At 37.7% G+C, this 26,650-nt stretch overlaps 1 protein-coding gene and 1 pseudogene across 1 annotated transcript; one reads left to right on the top strand and one right to left on the bottom strand.

Annotated features, from left to right (window-relative positions):
• Positions 1 to 17,177: 17,177 nt before the first annotated feature.
• On the top strand, positions 17,178 to 20,065 carry LOC147789409 ((+)-gamma-cadinene synthase-like; annotated as a pseudogene).
• Positions 20,066 to 23,533: 3,468 nt separating this feature from the next.
• Positions 23,534 to 26,650, bottom strand: LOC111809866 ((+)-gamma-cadinene synthase-like). The gene is made up of 7 exons (XM_023696330.2): positions 26,450 to 26,650; positions 26,071 to 26,350; positions 25,542 to 25,914; positions 24,988 to 25,206; positions 24,380 to 24,518; positions 24,044 to 24,292; positions 23,534 to 23,959 (listed from the first exon to the last, which is right to left on the bottom strand). Exons 1-7 carry the CDS (start codon positions 26,582 to 26,584, stop codon positions 23,666 to 23,668), a joined length of 1,689 nt encoding a protein of 562 aa, XP_023552098.2. The 5' UTR covers positions 26,585 to 26,650; the 3' UTR covers positions 23,534 to 23,665.

Below are 26,650 nucleotides of genomic sequence, written 5' to 3'. Positions count from 1 at the left end.
GTCTTCGATCATCGCAGATCTTGAGTAGCCCGCGCTCGATGGAAATGTAGCAGTCGTTCTCATTGAGTTGACCCAGACTCACAAGGTTAGCCTTGAGTCTCGGGATGAAGTAGACGCCTGTCAGCTTGCGATGCTTGCCTCCCTTGCCGACTCACAGGATGGTGTCGCGCCCTTCGATCTCGATGACAGAGCCGTCGCTGAACTTCACCTTCCCGCGAATTCCTGAGTCGAGCTCGGAGAATGTAGACCTAGCGCCGATCATATGGTTTGTTGCCCCCACGTCAAGGACCCATCACCGATGCCTTTGTCACGCCCAGCTGGAGCTCTTCCTCGAGATCTATCGACCCCTCACCAACGACGCCCATCAGAACAGCTACGCAGTCGATTACTTCCATGAATTTTGAATCAGAATTAGGGACACCGGATTCCTTGTATTTAATCATATGTTTCTTTTGCTTACCATTTTTGTTTATGGTCTAATTGTGCTTCTTGGATTTAGAACAACTTTATTGTACTAAGAACTTTCATTTTCACCTATACTCTTAAATAGTTATAAAAGAAAATTACTATTGAGTTTTTTTCTTTTTAATTATTATTATGCATTAATTAGTAGCACGCTCAAGTATCTAAAAAAAAGCGACTTACTTAAAAATTTTAAAAATTTTATTCAACTAACGATCCATGACTCGAAGCTCAAAAAAAAAAAAAAAAAAAAAAAACTTGAATTTAATCATATTCTATAATTTAATTTGAAATTTGGATGAGTTAGTATACTATCCTATTCATCTTTGTCGTTTTTGGATTACCCAAATTATCTTTTCTCGAGAACTTTTTTCTCCTCACGTAAACTTATTTTCTATTAAGTCTCAATTATTTATTACCTGAATATGTAGGTTTAAATATAAGTTTTACGTCTCAATAATTTGTTATATTAATAAAGTAGCTTTAAATATATGTAATAATATATTGATTTTGACATGACGGAATTATCATAGGCTAACTAGTGAGAACGATGGAAAATAGAAATATATATTTTACCGAAGAAATACTCATTTCTCTCTTTTCACTTTTGTCTCTCTAAAATTTAATCATTTTCTCAATCTCTTCTTTTTATCACTCTAAAATCTTACTTAATTTCCCTAATTTACTCTCTAATTTTTTTCTTAATTTTTTCTTCCCCTGACTTTTTTTTTTAATTAATTAATTTATTTATTGTCTACACATTGTCCCTCTTATTTTCTTAAAAATAGAATTAAAAAAATTTTATCAAATAATTTTTTATTGTCTACACATTGTCCCTCTTATTGTCTACGCCTTCCTTATAAGCATTTCATTTCTTGGCATGGGTGACATAGTAACAAACGAGATATTTGAATGATTTTCTAAAAGACCTAAAATTATTGAAGCCTCAACCATCATTTGTCGACTCATGAACGACGTCGTTTCCCATGAGATATATATTGTTTTCTATCCTTCAAAAGCAACACGAACAAATTTGAATTTTTTGAAAGAAATATATTTTCTTTTATGTTGTTCATTTTGAGTTTGAGCAAGAAAGGGAACATGTTACTTCAACAGTTGAATGTTACATGGATCAATATGGTTGTTGAGAGGAAGAAGCTTGTATTGAACTTGATAAGCAAGTAGTTGATGCTTGGAAGGACATAAGTAAAGCACATCTTCATCCAATCCTTGTCCCAATGTCTATTTTAATGCGTGTGGTAAATCTTTCTAGAGTTATAAACGAGCTTTATTACGATGAGGATGGATACACAAATACAAATGGTAGAACGAAACTTCTTGTAGAATCTCTTTTTGTCAATCCAATAAGTTGTTAAATATATTTAGCAACAAGAAACTTTGTAAGACTTAAAATTTATGATCAAGTTAAAATGGTTGAAGTTAAAATGGTTGAAATCAAACCATTGAGTTATAAATTTTATGCTCATATTAATAAAAAAACTGGAATGGTTTAAATATAAATGTTCGTGTACATTTAGTTTACATCCTTCTTTATGTTTTTTTTTTTTATTTATATATTTTTATTAACAGTATAATCGATTTATTTCAAATTAATATTCTAAAACAAAATCGATCCGATGATAAAATGAAAATTTATAGATGAAAGTTATAATGTAGAAAATTAATAATTTAGTACATTTAAGAATTTTTTACCCTCGTATTTATTAGGAATAACCATTTTAAATGTAACAATTTTGTAGACCATGATAAAATTGGACTTGTCCGATTTTTTTCAGGTGACAAACATGATGGTAGGTCGGGTTGTCATCTTCTATCGTACCCTATTTTCATGTGATAAAATAAACCTATAATAATTTTGGTAAAGGAAGTCTGTCATGTACTTTTTTCCTAGGGCTTTAAAATTAAGTTTTAGTTTGCATGGTTGAAGAGGTCTTTTCTCATGGTCTAAACTTATTTAATATTAATTTAACTTTGCATTATTAAATTGTGCATATGTAATACTTCAAATCCATCCCTAGCAGATATTATGTAGATATTGTCCGCTTAGGTCCATTACGTATCGTCGTCAGCCTCACAATTTTTAAAGCGTGTCTACTGCATTTTTTATGGGTCCAACGTCCTCATTGGCACACAATTGATGTTTGACTCTAATACTATTTGTAAAAGTCCAAACACACCGCTAGTAGATATTGTGTGTTTTGACCCGTTATGTATCGTTGTCAGTCTCACGATTTTTAAATACGTCTACTTGAGAGAGGCTTTAACAAGCTTATAAAAAATGTTTGATTCTAATTTCCAACCAATATCAGATTTTCCATCCTATCATTTGGATTTAGAGCCTCCATGCAATAAGTGGAGGGGGCAAGCATTATTGTATTTAGTAGCACGTGAATCAGAATCAGAACCTAAGCATTACTGTCTGCACAGTTGCCATGCCCCTTCACTGGGTCAGCCTCATCCTCGTTGGATGCACCACTGGTCCACTCTAGTTGTATCCAAAAACTCATTTGGTCCAAATTCCAGTCAACACATCACGTGTCCCACGTGTCATGGTCATGCTCGTTCAAGGCATGTTGCCTATGGCCGCATGTCCATGACAAGCAAACCCTTTATGTCTTTCCATGTTGTAATATTTTACTTTTGTATTTCTAAAAAGTACGACATTTTAGAAAAATCATGTCTGGTATACATGAAATGCCTCAAAATGTACTATACATCTTATCACATAAATTTTGTGATATTTTGCGTTTAACAATTCTTATCATATAAATTTTGTGATATTTTGCAAGAAGAAATAAGAAAAAATCTATCCTATTTTGTAATAAAAAAATAGGAATAAATTTAAACCCCAAGCTAATAATTTTATATATAAGAACTATTATTATGAATTTTTATCTTGTTTTATTCTGTGTTTTGTTGTTGTTTTTTTCTTTTTTCCTTTTTTTATTAGGCTATTATTTATACTTTCTGCTTATTAAATATAGAAAAGGAAAAAAAGAATATTAGATATATTTTTAAGAATGGCACTTCATCACGTGAAAAATATGAGTCAAAATTTTACATAATTAAAAAATTGGTCAACACTGCGAACCGACTTTAATGTAGCACATACGGTCAAATTTTTTTAACCAAATGCCGGCCACAAACTTGTGAGTGGAGCATCAAAACTCACTCTACTTTCATACTAGGCTATATTCCTTAGTCGGCTATCCTAAACGGGTTAATTAAATGTGTATTTACTGTTCTACACACCGTCCATACGTGCGAATGTGGACACACATGTCGATTCGCACACTTCTTAGGCACTTTTCTTGGTCCAACGAGCATTCTTTAGAGTTGTTGATGTCAGACACCCGTCTAGAAATAGCGACTGTCGCCAATTGTACCGCAACAAGTTGCACCGCCACCAGTCGCGTCGCCACAAGTTGCACCATCACCACAAGCTGCACCTGAGGCTGCACCTCCAGCGGCTGGAGTAGACGCCACCACTAGACTAATGTTGGAGTCGCTCCCGGCCTTGATACACACTCTAATAGTCACCCAACAAGCCAACATACAGGCTAACACTTCGCAACCTACTAGAGGGGCGAACTAGTTAAAGAACTTCAAATGATAGCTTTGAAAGATCCAATAGAGGCTCAGATGTAGGTTTCGTCTCTAGAGACCATATTTTAATCAATGAGGTGCCCAAATAACTAGAAAGTCGTACGTTTGACATTTTTCTTGCAAAAAGACGCGGAGGTATGGTGGAGGGACAATAAAGACAGCTTTACCCATGAGGGAGAGCAATGGAATGGGAGCAATTTAAGGAAGTCTTCCTCAAACTGGTGTTGATGTCTTTGAGCAATTTGCTGTGAGGAAAAACGAAAAAAGAGGTGATATTATATTACGCCGCCTGAGACAAAATAAAAAGGAGGTAGTATTTTCACCATTTTCGAGACCCAATTTTAAGTTTAAAGCACAAGCTCTGGGACTACCCCAAAGATAGTCTCAATGATGAAAGCTAAGAGACTAGGTCAACAAGGTAGTTGGGTTATATTAGCATGTGTCCTAGATGTAAGAGGAAAAGAAAAAACACTAGATGATGTACCAGTGGTAAACGAGTTTCCAGACGCCTTTCCAGAAGACCTACCAGGAATACCCCTTTCCCGAGTTGTAGACTTTGTCATAGAACTCGAACCGAGAATTGGACTTGTTTCAAAAGCACCATATCCTAGAGCGCTAGTTGAGTTGAAAGAACTCAAGGCGCAGTTACAAGACCTACTGAACAAAGGCTTCATTCGACCTAGTGTATCCACTTGGGGTGCGCCAATGTTGTTTGTCAAAAAGAAAGATGGATCGATTTGTTTGTGTTTCAATTATAGAGAACTAAATAAGAGAACGATAAAGAATAAATAACCTTCGTGTGTTATCCCACATCAATTGGGGAGGAGAATGAAACACCCTTTTATATGGGTGTGGAAACCTCTCCATAGCTGACGCGTTTTAAAAACCTAGGTGAAGCCCAAAAAGGAGAGCCCAAAGAGAACAATATCTGCTAGCAATGGGCTTGAGACGTTACAAATGATATTAAAGCCAGACACAGGGGAATGTGCCAGAGAGGAGGCTGTTTCCCGAAGGGGGGTAGACACGAGGCGGTGTGCCACTAAGGATGATGGGCCCCAAATGGGGGTGGATTTGGTGGAGTCCCACATCGATTGGAGAAAGGAATGAGTGCCAACGAGGATGCTAGGCCCTGAAGGGGGATGGATTGTGATATCCCATATCGATTGGGGAGGAGAATGAAACACCCTTTAAAAGGGCGTGGAAACCTCTCCTAGGGAAAGTCCAAAGAGGACAATATCTGCTAGCGGTGGGCTTGATTAAACGAGTTACACTCTATCTCGTATAGAAGACCTATTTGACCAACTTAGGGAGGCAACAATATTCTCCAAGATAGACCTCTGGTCAGGTTATCACCAAATCAAAATTAAAGAAAGGGATGTACCATAAACAGTGTTTAGAACAAGATACGACCACAACGAGTTTGTAGTGATGTCGTTTGATCTCACCAATGTCCAAGTTGTGTTTATGGAATTAATGAACCGAGTATTCAAGAAATATCTAGACACATTTTTTATCGTGTTCATAGAGAACATCCTAGTATACTCGAAAACGGACCTAAAACACCAAGAACACCTTCGAAAAGTCCCAACCACACTGAGAAAACAAGTTGTAGCCAAGTTCTCCACTTAGGACACGTGGTATCAAAGGACGGAATATCCGTAGATCCCACCAAATTCGAAGCGGTTACAAGGTGGGAACGCCCAACTACAGTTACAGAGGTGCGAAGTTTCCTAGAGTTGGCAGGGTACTATCGAAGGTTCGTGTAGGACTTCACTAAGTTACCCTTGCCATTGACATAGCTAACGCGGAAGGGCATACCATTTATATGGAACGATGCATGTGAGGCAAGTTTCCAAGACCTAAACAAGAAATTGGTAACAACCCCATTGCTCACAGCACCCGAGAGTTGAGAAAGGTACGTGATATATAACGATGTGTTTAAGAAAGGACTATGATGTGTGTTGATGCAACACGGCAAGGTCATTGCATACGCATCCTGTCAACTAAGGAAATACGAGAAAAACTACCCTACACACAACCTAGAGTTGGCCGTAGTGGTGTTTTAGTTAAAAATTTGGCGACACTACTTGTATGGAGAGAAAACCCAAATTTACACCGACCACAAGAGTTTGAAATATTTCTTCACCCAGAAAGAGCTAAACATGAGGTAAAGAGGTTGTTAGAACTGGTCAAGGATTAAGACATAGATATCCAATACCACCCTGGAATGACAAACGTGGTCACTGATGTCCTAAGTCGAAAGATGGCCCACTCATCGACCCTCATACTAGGGAGGTACGAGTACAAAACGATTTCGAGTGAGCTAACATAGCTGTAGTGACTAAATGAGTCATAGCAAAGTTTTCCCGACTCATAGTACAACCCAAACTTAGCCAAAGAATTATTGATTCCCAATGAGAGGACCCTAGCCTACATAAGATTATGAGCCAACTAGCAGAAGGTTCAGTGGACGAATTCTCAAAATCCTTAGATGACGGGTTAATGAATCAAGGACGTCTATGTATCCCAAAAATAGAGGAATTAAGAAAACAGATACTAACAGAGGTAAACAACTCGCCATTTGCTATGCACCCAGAAGGTACGAAGATGTAACAAGATATGAAACAACACTTCTGGTGACGAAGTATGAATAAAGACATAGTAGAGTTTGTAAGCAAGTGCTTAGTATGACAAAAAGTAAAGGCTCCCAGATAAAAAACATCAGGGATGTTACAACCTCTAAGTATACCGGAATGAAAATGGAAAAATATAGCGATGGGCTTCATAGTAGGACTATCCAGAACGCTGAAGTGTTACATAGTGATATGTGTAATTGTCGACATGTAGACCAAGTCGGTGCACTTTTTACGAGGAAAATCAACATTTATAATTGATAATTGGGCTAACTGTATGTGAAAGAGGTAGTAAGGCTACATGAAGCCTAGTGTCGATAGTGTTAGATCGAGACCCACGCTTTACGTTGGCATTTTATTGCGGACTTCAAAAAGCATTGGGTAGTCACCTCGACTTCAACACTGTCTTCCACCCTCAAACAGAGTGCTTAAATCAAATTATAGAGTACATGCTATGTGCTTGCATCCTAAATTTCAAAGGAAGTTGGGATTCCAAGCTTCACTTGATGGAATTCTCATACAATAATAGCTTCCAAGCCACTATCGGGATGACACCGTTTGAGGCCTTGTATGAGAAACGATGTAGGTCTCTACTTAGTTGAGACAAAGTAGGTGATAGAGAGTTAGTAGGACCCAAACTAGTTTGAGTCACTAATTTGGTCATCCAGAAAATCCGAGCGAGGATGCGTACTGCTCAAAGTAGACAAAAAAAACCTATGCCAGCCTAAGACTAGGAAGTTAGAGTTCAAAATAGGAATCTCAGTATTCCTAAAGGTGGCACCTATGAAAGGTGTCTTGAGGTTCAGACGTAAGGGCAAATTGAGTCCTCGATTCATCGGACCTTTCGAGATTCACGAGCGAATTGGTTCCGTGGCGTATAAGCTAGCCCTACTTCCCTCCTTTTCAAGAGTACACGATATATTTCACGTATCAATGTTGAGGAAATACATGACGAACCCTATCCATGCAATGGATTACGAGCCCCTTCAGCTTAATGAAGATTTGAGCTATGAGAAAAGCCCATAAGAACCCTAGCGAGCAAAGTGAAAGCCCTACAAAACAGAGACGTTGTGTGATCCTCACAGCACCACGCTGTGTGATCCTCACAGTCTTCCCCACGACCCTTCAAACATTGTAGACCTCAGCCACACATCAACCCGAGTGCCTGCAACAGAGAAAAAGTGAGAGAAAATCTGTATTGAGAGACAGAGCTCTAAATGTCTCTGGTGAGAGTAAATCGATGCGTCCGACGCATAAATCGACCAACCAACTCTGTGAAAGAGATTCTCAACCATCTCACGTCCACCCAAAGCAAGTTTCACGCCGCATGGTCGTTCGTTGTCATCGAAAAAGAGATCAGAATTTTGAGCGGTTGAGAACCTCGTAGATCGGTTATTTCAGATTTCTACAAGCCACGAGACTTCGTGGAAGGGAATCAAAAGGTCCAACAATGAGCCAGGAAGGAAAACGACGAATAAGAACATCGAAAATAGTAGTGGGAAGGAGTGAGAAAGGATCTGATGGATTCGGATCCGGGTCGGACTTAATCTGCGACCCACTACCCAGCCATTGGTCTCGGCCCACCGTCGCACTGCTAACCCAACACACACCTCGGTCCAGGTTGGCAACTTAAGCCACTGACGAAATGGTACACCTGTAGCAGTCCAATAACCCGAGGCACAAACCACACATTCGGCCCAATTCCCCTGTAGTAGCCCACGTCTGCAGTGACTCGACCTGTTCACCCGTGACACAAACTTCAAAGCCCGCGCCTCAACTCGAGAATAAGCTGTGACGTGTCCCACTTCTGTTGTGCCACGTGTTAACCTGCAGCAAAACCAGCCCTCGACTTCACCGCTTGGATCGACTCGGCTCAGCTTCCTTCGGCTCCAACTTGGCTAATTCGGATCGCGTTTCCTTTTGTAGCCTAATTTCCACCATTCTCAACCTCCCAAAATTATTTTGAAGGTCACTTTAATGGCCTATTTCACAAATTTTAGTTTGAATTATTATTAAATTGTGACACTAACGGAAGATGACGAACGAACGATCTATAGGAAATGGCAACCGGCGATAGCTTGGAACTCTTCGAGGGGCGGGAGCTTACGTAAATAATTTAGGAAGAACGCCGGCTAAGGCCAACCAAGTAAATGACCTTACTATACGATAGGCTAGATACTTGTTTGCTGTAGGACGACAAGTGCCCAGTGACACCAACACATGTCCTGTATGCTTTGTAATTATGACGTATGATCTATATGACGATGTATGATGATGCTTTGTGATGCTTATGATGTATTTGACGATGTATGATGATTATGCATGACGATGACGTGTTATGATTCTTATGATGTATTTGACGATGTATGACAATGGCGAAGCATGATGGTAATTCCTTAGTGTGGCGTTGTTTCCATATTAAGTGAAGATGCATATTATGAATGTCATATTAATTTTGGTCAAGAAATCAGCCTAGGACACAACACTATAAAAGATTAATGATGATGTTAAGATGGATAGTTAATGTGCCGTTATTACTAATAGTAATACAAGATGAAACTAGGGTTGTGTCAGAAAGACGTTTCAAAAAAGAAGAAATTAGAGAGACCTCACGGATTTTATGGTCACAAATTTACTATGGTTATGGTCAGAAATTTATGTTTGAATGATGACAAGTGCTCTATGATTCTGCAAGTGTCATGATATGACCATAAGATGTTTATGAAAAAATATGACTAGGTTATGTTTATGGAACGATATGATTGTGGCGCGTTTATGAAATGATATGACTATTATTTGTTTACGAATGATAAGTTAATGATATGCCTGTGATACAACATGACTATAAGACGATACACGAATGTTATGACACGTGTTATGATGTGATGTACTTACAATATGAGAAATGTTATGGTATAACATGTTTGACGACATCGTATATGATGTTACATGATATGCTGATGATATGATATGTGTATGATATGACCGGATGCATGATTTGAATGACATACGACAAAATGTGTTGGCATAATGCACCACTCCAATTTATGTTTGAAAGTTATGAAGAAAATGATATGATATGAAGGAAAAAAATGGAATGAGTTGTCTTACATGATAATGAATAACAATGTTGGGACCTCATGCATCGGGGAATGTCCCTCTTTTATGATGGTATGGACGCGTATACTATGAAGTGGAAAACGATCACTCTGTTTATCATAATATTGTGACGGTCATTATACCTAATGGGCATCCAACCTCAATAGCTCCAGAGAATGCTCGCCCGACTATGAAAGGGGCCTAGGAGGTGTGCGAACTAACTAGAGGGTCTAAACTTGCATGTGCGTACTGTGTAGAACAATAAATACATATCTAATTAACCCGTTTAGGATAATCGCCTAAAGAATATAAACTGATATGATAGGTCCTACTCATGATTGTATGAGTTTGCATCTAACCCTAATAGTGAGTCACTTACTGAGTATTTCTTAAAATACTCAAGCCCGGTGGTACTTCTATTTTAGGTAAAGACAATACACTTTTGTACGGCTGACGATGACAAAGCAAATCGAGACCATGGTGCATGCATAGGGTAGTTGTATTTATTTTCTTAGACTTAGGTTAGAATAGTGTAACTGTAACGCCCCTAATTTTCTAAACCTAATTAATGACGTCACCCATGCATACATAATTCATTACGCAGAAGCTCATCATAAATAACTTTGGAAAAACATAACAACGTCTTTCATAAAGATTCATAAATCTAAAAAACAAACCTATCTTTGAAAATAAAACCTTCAGGAACTGAATTCAAAATAAATCTAAATATTAATATTCAATGCTTTAGCTTAAAACAGTCAAATAAACGTAAACTCCTAAAAATATCCCCCTCTAACTTCTATGGTGTCCTCAGCTCCGCCGTCAACCGTACATTGGCGCTTTACCTTTACCTGAAAAATGTAGGTGGTTTGAGTATTTTATGAAATATTCAGTAAGTCACCCCACTGTTGGGGTTAGGAATGCAAACACATGCAACACATGAGCGGGACCTAACTTTTCATAAATTTTACAAAGCCTTGGGGCTTTTCTTTTCTAGGTAGGGTCGGGTGTGTGGTACTCCTTCACACACGACCCATGTATGCGTACATGGACCCACCAAGTGGGCTTGTATACATACCCCCTAGGCCTGACTTGGTCGGACACACGTGTTAAACGTCGCCAGACACCATAGAACAGAAAAGGGCCCGCATGATATCATGGCGAACATAAATATCGTAATTCATTCTTTCGTATCATAAAGGAAAGAATCCAGATGCAAGTGACATACATATATGCATGAGGTCCCTTAACATACCTAATATGGCATCCACCAAGTGGGCTTGTATACATACCCCCTGGGCCTGACTTGGTCGGACACACGTGTAAAACGTCGCCAGACACCATAGAACAGAAAAGGGCCCGCATGATATCATGGCAAACATAAATATCGTAATTCATTCTTTCGTATCATAAAGGAAAGAATCCCGATGCAAGTGACATACATATATGCATGAGGTCCCTTAACATACCTAATATGGCATCCACCAAGTGGGCTTGTATACATACCCCCTGGGCCTGACTTGGTCGGACACACGTGTTAAACGTCGCCAGACACCATAGAACAGAAAAGGGCCCGCATGATATCATGGCAAACATAAATATCGTAATTCATTCTTTCGTATCATAAAGGGAAGAATCCCGATGCAAGTGACATACATATATGCATGAGGTCCCTTAACATACCTAATATGACATTAAATAAGTAATGTCAACATCACATATGCATTTCTTACATTACATGACATATCACATAACCTACATTACATGGCATATTACATAACATAAAAATACATTCCAGTTCCATAAGCATTTCATGACATGACTCGAGGATACTACGTGTATACATGGCATCGATCAACATTTTCATGGCATATATTACTAACATATCATTCATAACTCCACATAACATAAACAGTCAACAGTCAACAGTCAACATCATCAATACATCACATAACATAAACAATCGACAGTCAACACAATCTATACATCACATAGTCATATCACATAAATATGGTGCATGCAGGGGCTACAGGGCACGCACCATCGTACAACACGTAGTAAACTAACTCATACAGTAAGGTCACTTACCTCGATGGGCTTGCCCGAAATCACTCACAACATGCTAATCCCAACGGTTAGATACGTCCTATATTAACCACATAAAAACTTAGGAACCTTTTATCAAAATAAACTCCCAACCCAATCTGTCTTTGACAGTTAGGAACCATACTGACCTCAGATGGTAAACTAAGGGCATAAACGGGTTCGGAAGGGTCAAAAGCCTTGGAATCGATATATTATAGTGATATCGAGCCAATAAGCCTAGCTGTCGAGCCACCAACTAAGCCGCCAAGCCAAGCTGCGGGAATTGACGGAACCGAGCCGATTTCGTACGCGTGCGAAGCCGCCGAGCCTCACTGTGTACGCGTGCATTTGCGGCTCTAGCAGATTCCAAAAACCTCGCCTTCCTTACCCGACAAGCGACGAAACCCTAGTTTCCGCCTTCCCGATTCTGGCGACGCGCCGACGATCCCACAACGTCCTCACACCAATTTCCGACGGTCAACCTTCTTTGACACAATGATCCCGACATTAATACCTTACTTCCACTCGATTCTTCCTCCGAAGAACAACCCTAGCGTTGTAGATGAAAGTTTGGAGAGAAAATCGTTTTCAAGAGATGTAAAAGGTTGGCATAGGAATATACAAATAATATCAAGACATTTCCCAATAAGGCATTCTATGGTTTTAGGACAAGGAAAGTTAGAGAAATAGGAAGGTTTCTATTAGGCCATAAAAGTTTTTGTAGAAAATCCCTAGATTTTCTGGGAGATTACATTTAATTATTTATTTTATTTTTATTTAATTTTATTTTATTCCAGAAACTCAAATCGTTACCGTAACGACCCTAGATTTTATACATAACATGAAGTCGCTATTGTATGCATATCATGAAAATTTAATGCAAAAATACCTCATTAAAAACTTTATAATAACAACATGACCTTGGTCTTACATGTCTCTTCCAAGGCTTTTAAATAAAATAATGCAAAATGAAATGATAAAAATAATATAAAGTAAAAAATGTCGTACACTAACCTCTACTAAATGAAAATGCAATGTAACGTATACTAACCTATAATCTATTACTTTAAATTGTAAAATTACCCTAAGCATGTGTCACGGTCTCTTAGATTGCAATGTCACAGTTAGCCATACAAGGGAACCTTGCCTTTCCCTGAAAAATAAGAGTATCACGTGGCTTGAGTATTTTATAAAATACTCAGTAAACGATCTCCATATCGAGGTTAAATGCAAACACATACAATTCATGAGTGGGACCTATCATAGCAGTCTATCTTCCTACGACAGCTATCCTAAGTGGGCAATTGGATGTGTACTTAATTTGCCTACACATGGTCCACACGTACGAGTATGGACCCACTGGTCAGTTCGCACACCTCCTGGACCCCCTTTTTGGTCGGGTAAGCATGCTTTGGTAGCTGTTGATGTCGGACACCCGTCATAACGAACGACATGGCTAAATTATGGTAAACATAATGATCGTTTCCCTGCCTCGTAGCATACACGTCCATACTATCGTAAAAAGAGAAGGGGTATCCCCCAATGCATGAACACACAATAATGCATGAGATCCCCCATACGCGTCTGTACTCTCTATAATTCGCATATATTTGTTCTAAGATTTGATCAATCTCGTTCTCAAAATGATAAGATACATTTAACCGTTGAATTGAATCAACTAGATTCAGTATCTTAAAAGGATTTCTATTAGAAATAACGGACATCTTTTTCAATTTGACTTTCAACTGTCTAGCTTGTTCTTCCATTTCAACATCTATTTTCTGAAATTTTCGAGAGAAAAAGTAAGAAAGTCCAAGAAAAAAAAAATAAAGGTTTAATATAATAAACAAATAATTAGGATTGTATTATAATTCAAGAACCTAGACAGATTAATTTACCATGGCTTGAAATGATAGTGAAATGAAATGGTCCTTCCATATGCATGGATGAAAGTTTGCAATAAGACGTTTGACTTTAGGAATGTTTTGCTCTTCATACGTGAAGCAGAAACTAGAGAAGTTTGATGAGACATTTTCTATTAGTTCGTTCTAGAAGAAGAGGCAGAGAAATTAGAGTACTTCACTACGAAATGTGTTAAATATTTATAGAAGCTTTTAGATTACATATCGGTTCAAAATTTCATATAATCAAACATACTCTCAAAAGCAAAAAATTTAATTTAATGCCAGCCACAAACTTGTGAGTGAACGTAAGAACATCTAAGCACACTCCACTTTTATGTCAATAACTAGTTTTCTATTTTGTTTTTCCTATTCAGGGAATAATGGGAGATGGTTAGTGTCTAACGTAGGACAGGATGGAAGATGAACATTCCTCCCTTATCTACCCATATTGTCCCCTATATATATATATATATAAATCTAAATATATTGGACCCGTCTAATTCTATCATTGCGTACCATTACATTTAAAATCATTACAACTTTAGTTTTTATTTTATTATCTCATCAACCTTTTTTTTTTATAATATTTCACGGTAATGGTAAAGTATAGTGGTATGCTAAATGAGTAAATTGTTGTGAAGTATAATGTGATGAAGTTAAAAGAAAATTTTATTATATTAATATATTAACACTCTCTCACACTTGTAAGCTTGAAACTTTGTGTAAGGTCAAACAAATGTAAATTAAATGGTGAGGAACGAGAAAATATGTCATGGAAAGAGAGAAGGTACGAATTGCATCACAAGTTTATGTGTTGATTTAAAACTATGAGGAATTCATTAATTGTATGTCACATGTATCGAGATACTTCTCCGTTATGATATTTATGTACGGAATGATATTATGCGTGATCCTTTTCCTCCGTAGCTTGTGTTGCATCAACACGCATCTAAGTCCTTTCTTAGACGTGTCGCTGTAGATCACGTATCCTTCTGAACTCTCAGGTACCGTGAGTACTGGGCGGTTACCAACCTCTATTTTAAGTCCTGGAAGCTTGCCTCACAAGCATCATTCCACGTAAAAAGTATACACTTTTCGATAGTATTTTGGCATCATAAAAAGTATCTTATTTAGCTCTCTATAATCTATCCACAAATGCATCGATTTGTCCTTCTTTTTAACAAACAACACTAACGCACCCCAATAGGATATGCTAGGTTGAATGAAACATTTGTTTAGTAGGTCTTGTAACTGCACCTTGAGTTCTTTCAACTCCGCTGGCGCCATACAGTAGGGTGCTTTGGAAATAGGCCCAGTTCCCGGCTCGAGTTCTATAGCGAAGTTGACCGCTCGAAAAGGGGGTATTCCTAGTAGATCTTCTGAAAATACATTTGGGAACTCGTTTACTATTGGTAAGTTGTCTAAGCTCTTTTCTTTTCCTCTTACATCTACGGCACATGCTAATATAGCACAACCGCCTTGTTGGACTAGTTTCTTTGCTTTTATCATTGAGACTGGTGTTTTTTGACTGAGCAATTCACCACTGGTGAGAGGAAATCCTTCGACGGAGAAAAAACAGCCGATGAAAATTGTTGGAAGAAGAAAAAAAAAAAAAAAACAGAAAGCGCAAGAAAATAAGAGAAGGAGAAAGGGAACGAAAGCTTTGGAATTTGTTGTTGCTGAAACATGGTGCTAATGTTTTTCATTTGATTGGACTATTTAAAACAAATTATATTCTTAAAACGGCGGAAGTGGCTAACAAATCTTGTGCTTGAACATGGCCAAAATGGTCAGCTAACAATATGCTATTCCATTCTACTGCGTCAATTGAGATTGTCTAAAAACAAGATTCAACTAACTAATTTTAACGAAAACTGAATAACCTAAATAAAGAAAACCACATGCTTTTATCTAATAATCTCCTCCTAAAATATGTGGTATATCTATCTTTTACCCGCGCTAGAGACTTGGTGAAAATGTCTCCAAGCTGTTCTTCTCTTCAGATAAAGTAAATCTTGATAAGCCCTCGATCTGCACACTCTCGGATGTAATGGAACCTGATCTTTATGTGCTTTCTCCGGTCGTGCAAAACTGGATTTTTGATCAGGGAGATCGTAGCTTTGTTGTCCACATATAGCATTGGTGGATCACCTTCTCTTCCGATGAGTTCTTCCATCAGGCGCGCAGTCCAGACCCCCTGTGTGGCCGTCGTCGAAGCGGCGATGTACTTTGCTTCGCAAGAAGACAGAGCAACAGCCTTATGTTTAGTTAATTGCTAGCAGATCACGCCGCCTGAGAGGAAGTAAATCATCTCGCTGGTGCTCTTACGATCATCAACGTCATCGGCCATGTCACTATCACTGTAGCCGACCAGTTCAAGCTTCTTCTTCCTCTCCCTGCACAGTATCTCACACCCTAGCCTCTAGTTTTGGCCACATAACGTAGGATGCGCTTGACAGCCACAAGATGCTCCTCCCTAGGTGCTTCCATAAACCTACTCACGTATCCAACGCAATAAGCGAGGTCAGGGCGTGTGTTTACCAAATAGCGCAGACTATTGACAATGTTGCGGTAATTTGTGGCGTCGACTGCCATCATAATTTCGACCTTTCTTAGCTGGAGATGGGTCTCCATTGGTGTCCTTGTAAGGTTACTGTCCGCTAGCCCAGTTGTGTCCAGCAGCTTCTTTGCATACGTACCTTGATAGATGGTGATGTCGGCAGTACTCTATTATACTTCGATGCCGAGGTAGTAGCTGAGCACGCCGAGATCGCTCATCTTGAAGTTCTTTGGCATCTCCCTCTTGAATCTTCCAAGAACTTCAATGTCGCCTCTAGTGATTATGAGGTCGTCGACATACACTACCATGATCAGCTGCTGCTCGTCGTGATCGTGCGTGTACATGCCATGCTCAGAGGCACAACGTTTGAACTTTAGAGATAACAGGGTATTGTCCAGCTTCGCATTCCAGAGTCGTGTTGCTTGCCAAATCTCGTAGAGTGCCTTTTGCAGGCGCAGTACCTTGTTGGGGTTATCATTGTCCAGGAAGTCAGGTGGTTTTCGGATAGAGACGGTCTCCTTCAGCTCTCCGTTGAGGAAAGCAAACTTCACATCCATGTGGTGGACCTCCTAGGAATGATGTGCCACAATCGTCAGCAACAAGCGGACAGATTCCAACCTTGCCACCGGCGCGAACACCTCTTTGAAGTCCACCCCTTACTTCTGGACGTAGCCCTTCGCCACCAGACGGACCTTGTGCTTCACAACTTCTCCCTCTTCGTTACGCTTCAGTTTGAACACCCATTTGAGCCCTATGGCTCGGTGTCCCGGCGCCATGTCCTCCAGACTCCACGTCTTGTTTTCAGTGATGGACGTCATCTCTTCCTGCATTGCCTTCAGCCAACACGGGTTCTTCTTTGCTTCGGCGAAAGAGTTCGGTTCATCCGCGCTGATGGCATGTAGTTTGGCCACCTCTTCTTCGAGCTCACGTGCCACCAGTCTCGTGGTTCACCTCCTCATAGTAGTTCTTCAATCCTCTGGTATCTTGCTGCCAGACCATCATCGTGATCGACATCCAGCGTCGAATCTGCAGTACGTGATGTTGTGAACTCCACTGGTTCAGGGGGCGTAGCAGGAGTGGAGGTTGGTGTTGGCGTAGGTGTGCCCGGTGCAAATGCTGGCGGCGGTGATAGTGCCCAATGCTGCACTCCTCCTTCTCTCGACTCGGTGACGAGGTACTCTACCATGAATTGATTTGGGTTTAGTCCGCCTTGGTTGTTAGATAAAAAGCTATGGTCTTTCTTTATTTAGTTTATTCACACGTTTCCTTAAACTAGTTAGTTGATTTTTGTTTTTAGGCTATCTGAATTAACGCTACATGTATAATGGAAGAGCCTATTTTTAGCTGGCTATTTGGGCCAACGGCAAGATTTGTTGGCCACTTCCGTCAATTTTAGAATGTCATTTGTTTTAAATAGCCAATTAAAAGAGAAACATTTGCATAGTGTTTCTGAGCAAAGTCAAATCCCAAATCTTTCATACTCTTCCTATTTCTGTTATTTTATTCATCTTTTTTTTTTTTCTTCTCCCAACAATTTCTTCGGCAATTTTTCTGCATCAAGGATTTTCTCACCTAGTGAATTGCTCAGTCAAAGATAACATCGGTCACGTCATTCCACCGCCAAAAGGTGTTCTCGTTGAAGACGACATCGCGCGACACGTGAGCTCGCCCCCTGCAGGATCATAGAGCATGTACGCCTTCCTCCTGGTTCGTAGCCGATGAAGACAATCTTCAGCCCCCTGGGATCGAGCTTGGCGAGGTGGGGACGCGTGATCTTCATGTATGTGACGCAGGCTTCTTGTTGTACCAGACCTCGTGTGGCGTCTTCTCGTCAAGGCTTCGCGTTGGTGACCGGTTGAGGAGGTAGACGGCTGTCATGACTGCCTCTCCCCAGAACCTCTAGGGTATCCCGACCATCATCAGCAGTGATCTTGTCGTCCCGATGATGATCTGATTTTGGCGCTCCACCACTCATTCTGCTGGGGGGAGTAGGGTGTTGTTAGGTGCCACTACATGTCGAGCTCGTCGCAGTACTTGCCGAAACTCACCAAGGGGAATTCTTGAATGCACTTAATCACCTCACGTGCTTGAATGCACTTAATCACCTCTGTCGTCTCACTCTTCGCTTTGCAATAGGATCAGCCACATAAAACGGCTCTTGTCATCGACCAGTAGGAGGAAGAAGGTCTTGCCTCCTGGGGTCGCCGACTCGATGGGCCCAAAAATATCGTCGTGCACGAGCTCCAACGGCTCACCAGCGCGGTAGGATGCCTGAGACGAAAAGGGGGTGCGCTTTTGCTTGCCGATGAGACACCCGTCGCACAGCCTGTTCACGCCTTCGATTGCCGGCAAACCGTACACCATCTCCTCCTTGTGTAGTTTTTGTAGAGCAGGAGAGCTCATGTGCCCGTACTTTACGTGTCACCTCCAAGCTACTTCTTCGGTCCTGGTCGAGAGTCTGACCGGCGCTCTATCTTCAACTCCAGTATGTAGAGGCGGTTTGCCGTGCACCGAACTTGCGTGAGCAGCCGTCGTCGATCATCGCAGATCTTGAGTGGCTTGCGCTCGATTGAAATATAGCAGTCGTCCTCATCGAGTTGACCCAGGCTCACAAGGTTAGCCTTGAGCCTCGGAATGAAGTAGACGCCGGTCAGCTCGTAGTGCTCGCCTCCTTTGTCGACGAACAGGATGGTGTCGCGCCCTTCGATCTCGACGACGAAGCGTAGTCGAACTTCACTGTCCCGCAACTCCCTGAGTCGAGCTCGAAAAATGCAGACCTGACCCCGATCATATGGTTTGTTGCCCCCGTGTTGTGGACCATCACTGGGGCCTTTGTTAGGGCATGCTAAAGGACTAACGGTTGTTTCTGTGCACATGAATTTGGAGCAGATATATTCACAAAATTTATAGAAAGTAATGGAAAGTTCAAAGAATCGCTAGCAGAAGATACAAGAGAAATTTTAAGTCTATATGAAGCAGCAAATATGAGGGTGCATGGAGAAGATATCCTTGAGAAAGCTCTTGATTTTAGTATTAAGTATCTAAAAAAATATTATAGTCAACTCAAACCCCAAATTTGCTCTCAAATTTGCTACTGGAATTGATAGTGCCTTGAAGTGGCCACTAAGAAAAACTCTTTCAAGATTAAAGGCAAGAGAGTACATATCAATGTATCAACGAGATCCTTCCCATTCTCAAACTTTGCTTACTTTCTCGAAACTGGATTTCAACATATTATAGAAACTACGTCGAAAGGAGTTGAAGAAGTCACAAGGTTTATATTTATTTTTATATTTATTTTTATGCTTTTGTCAATTTACTATAACTTATGAGGCCATACTATTGATTTCATTGGTGTAGCATCTCTTTTATGCACATGTAAGTTATATATATATATATTCAACTATAGGTCTACTCTTAGGCGGTGGAAGGATTCGAAAGTCCCAACCAACTTTCCTTTTATTAGTGATAGAATTGTGGAAAGTTATTTTGGACATTGGGTGCATATTTCTAACTATGTTATAATATTGAAAGAAAAATTTAATTCAAAGTAATCGCACTTTCTTCAATTCTAGATAGATGATATATATAATGCCTACGGAATATTTGAAAAACTCCAAATTTTTACTCGCAATTCAACAGTTACTCATTCATCTTACCACTTCGTAATTATATTTGGAAAATTTTCTAATTAAAATTTGGTCAGACATTTAATAATTCTTTAGCACAATAGATACGAAAACGGTTTGTAAGGAACATGATTATTGGTTGAAATCAAATCAAATTGACTTTCATATGTGATAAGTCACAAAATTTGCAGTTGAAACAGGGAAGGAGTAAAGGTTCTTCATCTCTCTCCTCTAGCTTCTTCCATTCTTTTTTTTTTATATATATACACATGTATATAAATTTCTCATTTTCTCTCTACCGATGGAAAAGTTAGCGGAATCCTACTTTAAAGAAGCTAAATGGTTGAACAAAATAACCAAATTTTAATGAGTACATGAAATTAGCATTATGTAGCATAGGCTAAGCCTTCCTTATAAGCATTTTTCATTTTTTGGCATAGGTGATATAGTAACACACGAGATATTTGAATGATTTTCTAAAAGACCTAAAATTATTAAAGCCTCAACTATCATTGTCGACTCATGGACGACGTCGTTTTTCCCACGAGTTATATATTGTGTTCTATCCTTCAAAAGCAACACACAAAGTTGAATTTTTTAAAAGAAATATATTTACTTATATGTTGTTCATTTTCAGTTTGAGCAAGAAAAGAAACACGTAGAGCTTGTATTGAACTTCATAAAGCAAGTGGTTGATGCATAACTTCATAAAGCAAGTGGTTGATTCATGGAAGGAAATAAATGAAGCATGTCTTTATCCAATCCCTGTCCCAATGCCTATTTTAATGCGTACTGTGAATCTATCTAAAGTTTAAACCAGCTTTATTACGATGAGGATGGATACACAAATGCAAATGATAGAGCAAAACTTCTTATTGAATCTCGTTTTGTCAACCCAATACCTTGTTGAATATATTTAGCAACAAGAAACTTTGTAAGACCTAAAATTTATCATCAAGTTAAAATGGTTGAAATCAAACCATTGAGTTATAAAATTTATGCTCGTATTAATAACAAAACTTGGATGATTTAAATATAAATGCTTTTGTACATTTAGTTTACATCATTCTTCTTTACGTTATTTATTTATTTATATATTTTTAGTAATGATATTGTAGATTTATTTTGAATTAATATTATAAAACAAAATCGATCCGATGATAAAATGAAAACCCGTAGATGAAAGTTATAAGGTAGAAAATTAATAGTTTAGTACATTTAAGAATTTTTTCCCCTCGTATCTATTAGGAATAATCAATTTAAATGTAACAACTTTGTAGACAAAATTGGACTTATTTGATTTTTTGTCAAGTAACAAACATGATTATAGGTCATGGAGGAATTGTCATATTCTCTCCAACCCTATTTTCACGTGACAAAATAAACATATAATAATTTTGGTGAAGAAAGTCTTTCAATGTACTTTTTTTTTTTCATATGGCTTTAAAATTAAGTTTTTGTCCCCATTGTTGAAGAGGTCTTTTCTCTTCGTCTAAACTTATTTAATATTAATTTAATTTTGCTATTAGATTGTGCATATGTAATGCCTCAAGCCCATCACTATTAGATATTATGTAGGTATTGTCCGTTTTGGCTCGTTACGTATCGTTGCCAGTCTCAGTTTTTAATACGCGGCTACCACATCTTTTATGGGTCCAACGTTCTTATTAGCACACAATCGATGTTTGGCTCTGATACCATTGTAAAAGTCTAAGCACACCGCTAATAGATATTGTTTGTTTTGACTTATTATGTATCGTCGTTAGGCTTGTAATTTTTAAAATGAATCTAGTAGAGAGAGATTCAAAACACCCTTATAAAAAATATTTCATTCTACTCTCCAATTAATATGAGATTTTCCATTATACTTTGATAACGGCCAGACTCTTATCTTATTTAGTGGCACGTGATTCATAACCTAAATGTTAGTGTCTGCAAAGCTGCCATGGCCCTTCACCGGGTCAGCCTCATCCTCGTTCGATGCACCACTGGTCCACACTCTACTTGAATCCAAAAACTTATTTTGTTCAAATTCCAGTCAACAGCGCATCACATGTCCCACGCACCCATCCCACATTCCCCTAAATTTTAACATAGGCTTGTGTTGAAGTCATATAAGTTAATTTATAGGTAATCGTTTGAATTTGAAAAGAAAGGAATGGAGAAAACTCTATAGAGTTATCGATTATCAAAATCGAGTGAGTTTGAATTCTCTTACATCCGCTCAATAATTAGTGAGTTTGTTAGCTTTTCTCTTCCATTCTGTATTTTTCTTCAATAATTAGATAGAAGTTCTTAATACGATGGAATACCTTTGTGTAGGTCATTACAAACTTCGAGGCACAAGTCAAGTCAATCTTTAAATATGATAGAACGTCGGCTAAGGCCAACCATGTACGCGGCCTTACTATCGGCTCAATCAAAAGACTTGTCTTATGTATGACGACTTGTGCCTAGTGGCCCTTACACGTGTCATTTATGATTTATGTTATATGATGATATAATGATGTTGTATGATGAAGTGATGATGTTATATGATGATGCAATGACCTTATATGATGATGTGATGATGTAGATGATGACATGATGATGATGCATGATGACATGATGAGATGACAACATTATAATATTTGATATTTAGTTGATATACATGTATTAAATGTCATGATGCATTGTGACAATGACTTTTCTAAGACACAATCTTAATTTATGTTAATGAGAATGAACGTATGAAGTCCAATGTATGCATGTTACCTAGAGTAATGTATGAATGATGTATAGGGTTGTGTCGTAAGAATGATTTAAAAATAAAAACTATAGGACCACATACATATTGTGTGTTCATATACATCAGGTTACTTACCCATTCATGATGATCAATACGGACGCGTACACTATGATGATGATGATCATCATCATTATCATCATGTCTCACATGATACTCGGGGGTTTGCTTGTAACGATCCTAAATTTTCACTTACCTAGAATCGCTACCGTCGTCATCATCTATACTCATATGTGAAATTAAACATTTAAAATTTCATAAAACATAAAATTCATCTTAAAACACTGTCATAGACTTACGTGTTTAAAAAAAACATCTTTACAACGATACAACGAACTCAATTGGGTCGAAAATGCTTCTAGAAGAGTCCAAAGCAGTCACGCAGAACCAATTAAGCCAACTAGCTAGTCGAAGATTTTTTATCTCTTATTTTTTGAATTTAACCATAACATACCCACTACCAACATTGGCTACGGTAAAGTTGCAAGAAGATGGTGATTCATTTAAGAGTGACATTAGGAGCGATTATAATAAGATGTGTAATTGTTCATATTTTAGGTATGACCAAGGAAATAAGTTCTAAATGACAATAAGCTTTGGTTCCATAAGTTATAAGTCGCTAGGTGTGTTTGAATGTTTCAAACTTTATAACGAGAATACTTATAGGGTAATACTCTATCGTTTTTCTTTTAATTTGTTGTAAGTAATGGTAATGGCAAAGGCATACTAAATGTGTCATAAGGTCAATGTTATAATAATGTTACTTTTTAGAGTTGAAAATTTTGTTAACCATTCTTTTCTACTCAAATAGAGCTCTTACATTTCTACTCAAATAAGCCATAAATTTTAGGCTTCACAAAATTTATTGTCAATATAGATGTTCAACAAGGCACGGAGTTCACAAGAAGAGATTCAATAATAAATTTTGTTTTGCCATTTGAATTTGTGTATCCATCCTCATCCGAATAAATCACGTTCATAACTCTTGAAAAATTTACTGTCCGCATTAAAATAGGCATTGGAACAGCAATTGGATGAAGACATGCTTCATTTACATCCTTCCATGCATCAACCACTTGCTTATGAAGTTCAACACAAGCTTCTTCCTCTGAACAACCATATTGCTCTATGTAACATTCAACCGCAGAACCAACATGTTCCCTTTCTTGCTCAAACTGAAAAAGAAAAACATATAAGTAAATGTAGTTTACTTTTAAAAAGTTGAACTTCGTCGGTGTTGCTTTTGAAGGATAGTAAACCTTGTGGGAAACGATGTCGTCCATGAGTCTACAAATGATTGTTGAGCCTTCAATAATTTTAGGTCTTCTAGAAACCCATTGAAGTACCTCATTCGTTACCATGTTGCCCATGCCGAGAAGTGAAATGCTTATAAGCAAGGAATAACCTGTTGTATATAATGCCAATTCCATGTGCTCCTTAAAATTTGGTTTGTAATTTTTGCTTAACCATTTAGCTTCTTCAAAGTAGGATTCCGCTAGTTTCTTTATCTGTTAAGATCAATGAAAATAAAATATCTTATATACATGAATAAAAAGGTGGGAATAAGATATAGGAGGGAGAAGAAGAAAGTTTACTTCTTCTTTCGCAATATGGACGTGGAGTGAACTTTCATCCTTGTCTATCTCTTTACTGATTTCTTTATAAAGATCTAACATTGCTATATAAAAAGGTTTCATGTACTCGGGGAGTACATTAACCATGCTTCTATCCCACCTGAAAAATTTAATGATGTCATCGTTAATAAAATCTTCAAACATTATTTTGAATATGGATTAGGTTAAAATATGATCACTAGCCCAATAATTATATCAAGCCTATATTTATTTTAGGAAAATGATTTAGATATTTTAGGAATAAAGATACGTTTCTTATTTTAGGAAAATGATTTAGTATTTTAGGAATAAATATACCTAATTATTTTAAAAAAGATTTAGATATTTTAAAAAAATATTTAGGAATAAATTGTCTCGTCCCTACCATAAATACCCCTCTATCTTACGTACGTTTTCATCCCAACAATACAAACATGTAATATTTGAGGAGGAGTCATGCAAGTCTTTCCCACACAGAGTTGTATTAAACAAATTATTCCGATCTAAAAAAAATTTGTACGATGTTTTGAAAGAGTAGGTAGTACATTGAACAATATATATATATATAGTGTGCTATGTATTTAAGTGACCTTTGAATAGCTGGAGTGAGGACTTGGAGTTCTTCAAATGTTCCATATGCATCATATATATCATCTAAAATTGAAGAAATGGCGGTTACTTTGGTTAACAGTTTTCTACCAACACTGAATTGAGGCTCAAAATATACCCCCAACGTCCATAAGTAGCACTCAACAATTCTGTCTCTTGCAAAAGAAAAATTGGTTTCGACTTTTAAATCCTTCCACCACCTGTTCAATATGTAAACAAGACACAAATATAAGAGAAAAAACATTTAACTTTAAAAAAAATGTTCAAATCCAAACATCATCTATATAGTAGGTAAGAATTTATAGCTTATGTACGCATAATAGGTGGGAAAGAGGAAGTGACATTTAACATGTTCAAGTCATGCTTTAAAACTCATTTTAAACTACTCATACACCCAAAAACTTGATCTAATATATTATATTAAATTTAATGATATGAATAGTGTATTGAATTTAAAGTTAGAAAAGATAAAAGAAAGGTTATAGATAGAAAAAAAATTATACGAAATTGTATAAACATATAGATAAGTATAAACCTGATGACTTCTATCAACTCCTTTTGATGAAGTTTCTGTAATATGTTGAAATCCAATTTTGAGAAAGTAAGCAAAGTTTTAGAATGTGAAGGATCTTCTTCATATATTGGTATGTACTCTCTTGCCTTCATTCTTGGAATGGCTTTTCTTAGAGGATATTTCAAGGCGCTCGTAACTTCAGCGACAAAAATTGGGCTCGAGTTGGATATAATATTTTTTAGATGTTTGACACTAAAATCGAGAGCTTCCTCAAGAACATCTTCTCCATGTACCCTCATATGTGCTGCTTCATATAGACTTAAGATTGCTCTTGCATTTTCGGCTAGTGATTCTTTGAATTTCCCATTACTTTCTACAAATTTTGTGAATATGTCTGTTTCAAATTTATGCGCACAAAAACAAGCATTAGCTCTTAAAACTATGAAAAATTTAATATTCTTTACTTGCAATAACTTTCAATTTTTCGATGTATATGCCTAAAACATAAGGTGATAGGATAACATAAGAGTTAAGAAATGAATAAACTTACCGCAAGGAATTTTATAACCTTGTTGTCTAAGGAGTCGAAATAGAAGAGAGATCGTGTAAAGATCATCATTGCCATCAATATTTGTGAACTCTCTATAGTTTGCATATATTTGTTCTAAGATTTGATCAATCTCGTTCTCAAAATGATAAGATACATTTAACCGTTGAATTGAATCAACTAGATTCAGTATCTTAAAAGGATTTCTATTAGAAATTATTAGCATCTTTTTCACTTCTCCTTTCAACTGTTTAGCTTGTTCCTCCACCTCAACATCTATTTTCTGAAATTTAAAAGTGAAAAAGTCAAGGAAGTTCAAAAACAAAATTAAAAGTTTAATATAATAAAGAAATAAGTACATGAACATAGACGATTAATTTACCATGGCTTCGGATGATAGTGAAAGGAAATGGTCCTTCCATATGCTTGGATGAAAGTTTGCAATAGGACGTTTGGCTTTAAGATTGTTTGGGCTCTTCATAGATGAAGCAGAAATAGGAGAAGTTTGATGAGGCATTTTCTATCGATTCGTTCGAGAAGAAGAGACCGGAGAAATTAGGATAACTTCACTCTCAAATGAGTT

Source organism: Cucurbita pepo, chromosome 14 (assembly GCF_057944985.1).
Source record: "Cucurbita pepo subsp. pepo isolate OVF chromosome 14, ASM5794498v1, whole genome shotgun sequence".
Taxonomy (NCBI): domain Eukaryota; kingdom Viridiplantae; phylum Streptophyta; class Magnoliopsida; order Cucurbitales; family Cucurbitaceae; genus Cucurbita; species Cucurbita pepo.
This window is presented reverse-complemented; position numbering and strand designations above follow the sequence as displayed.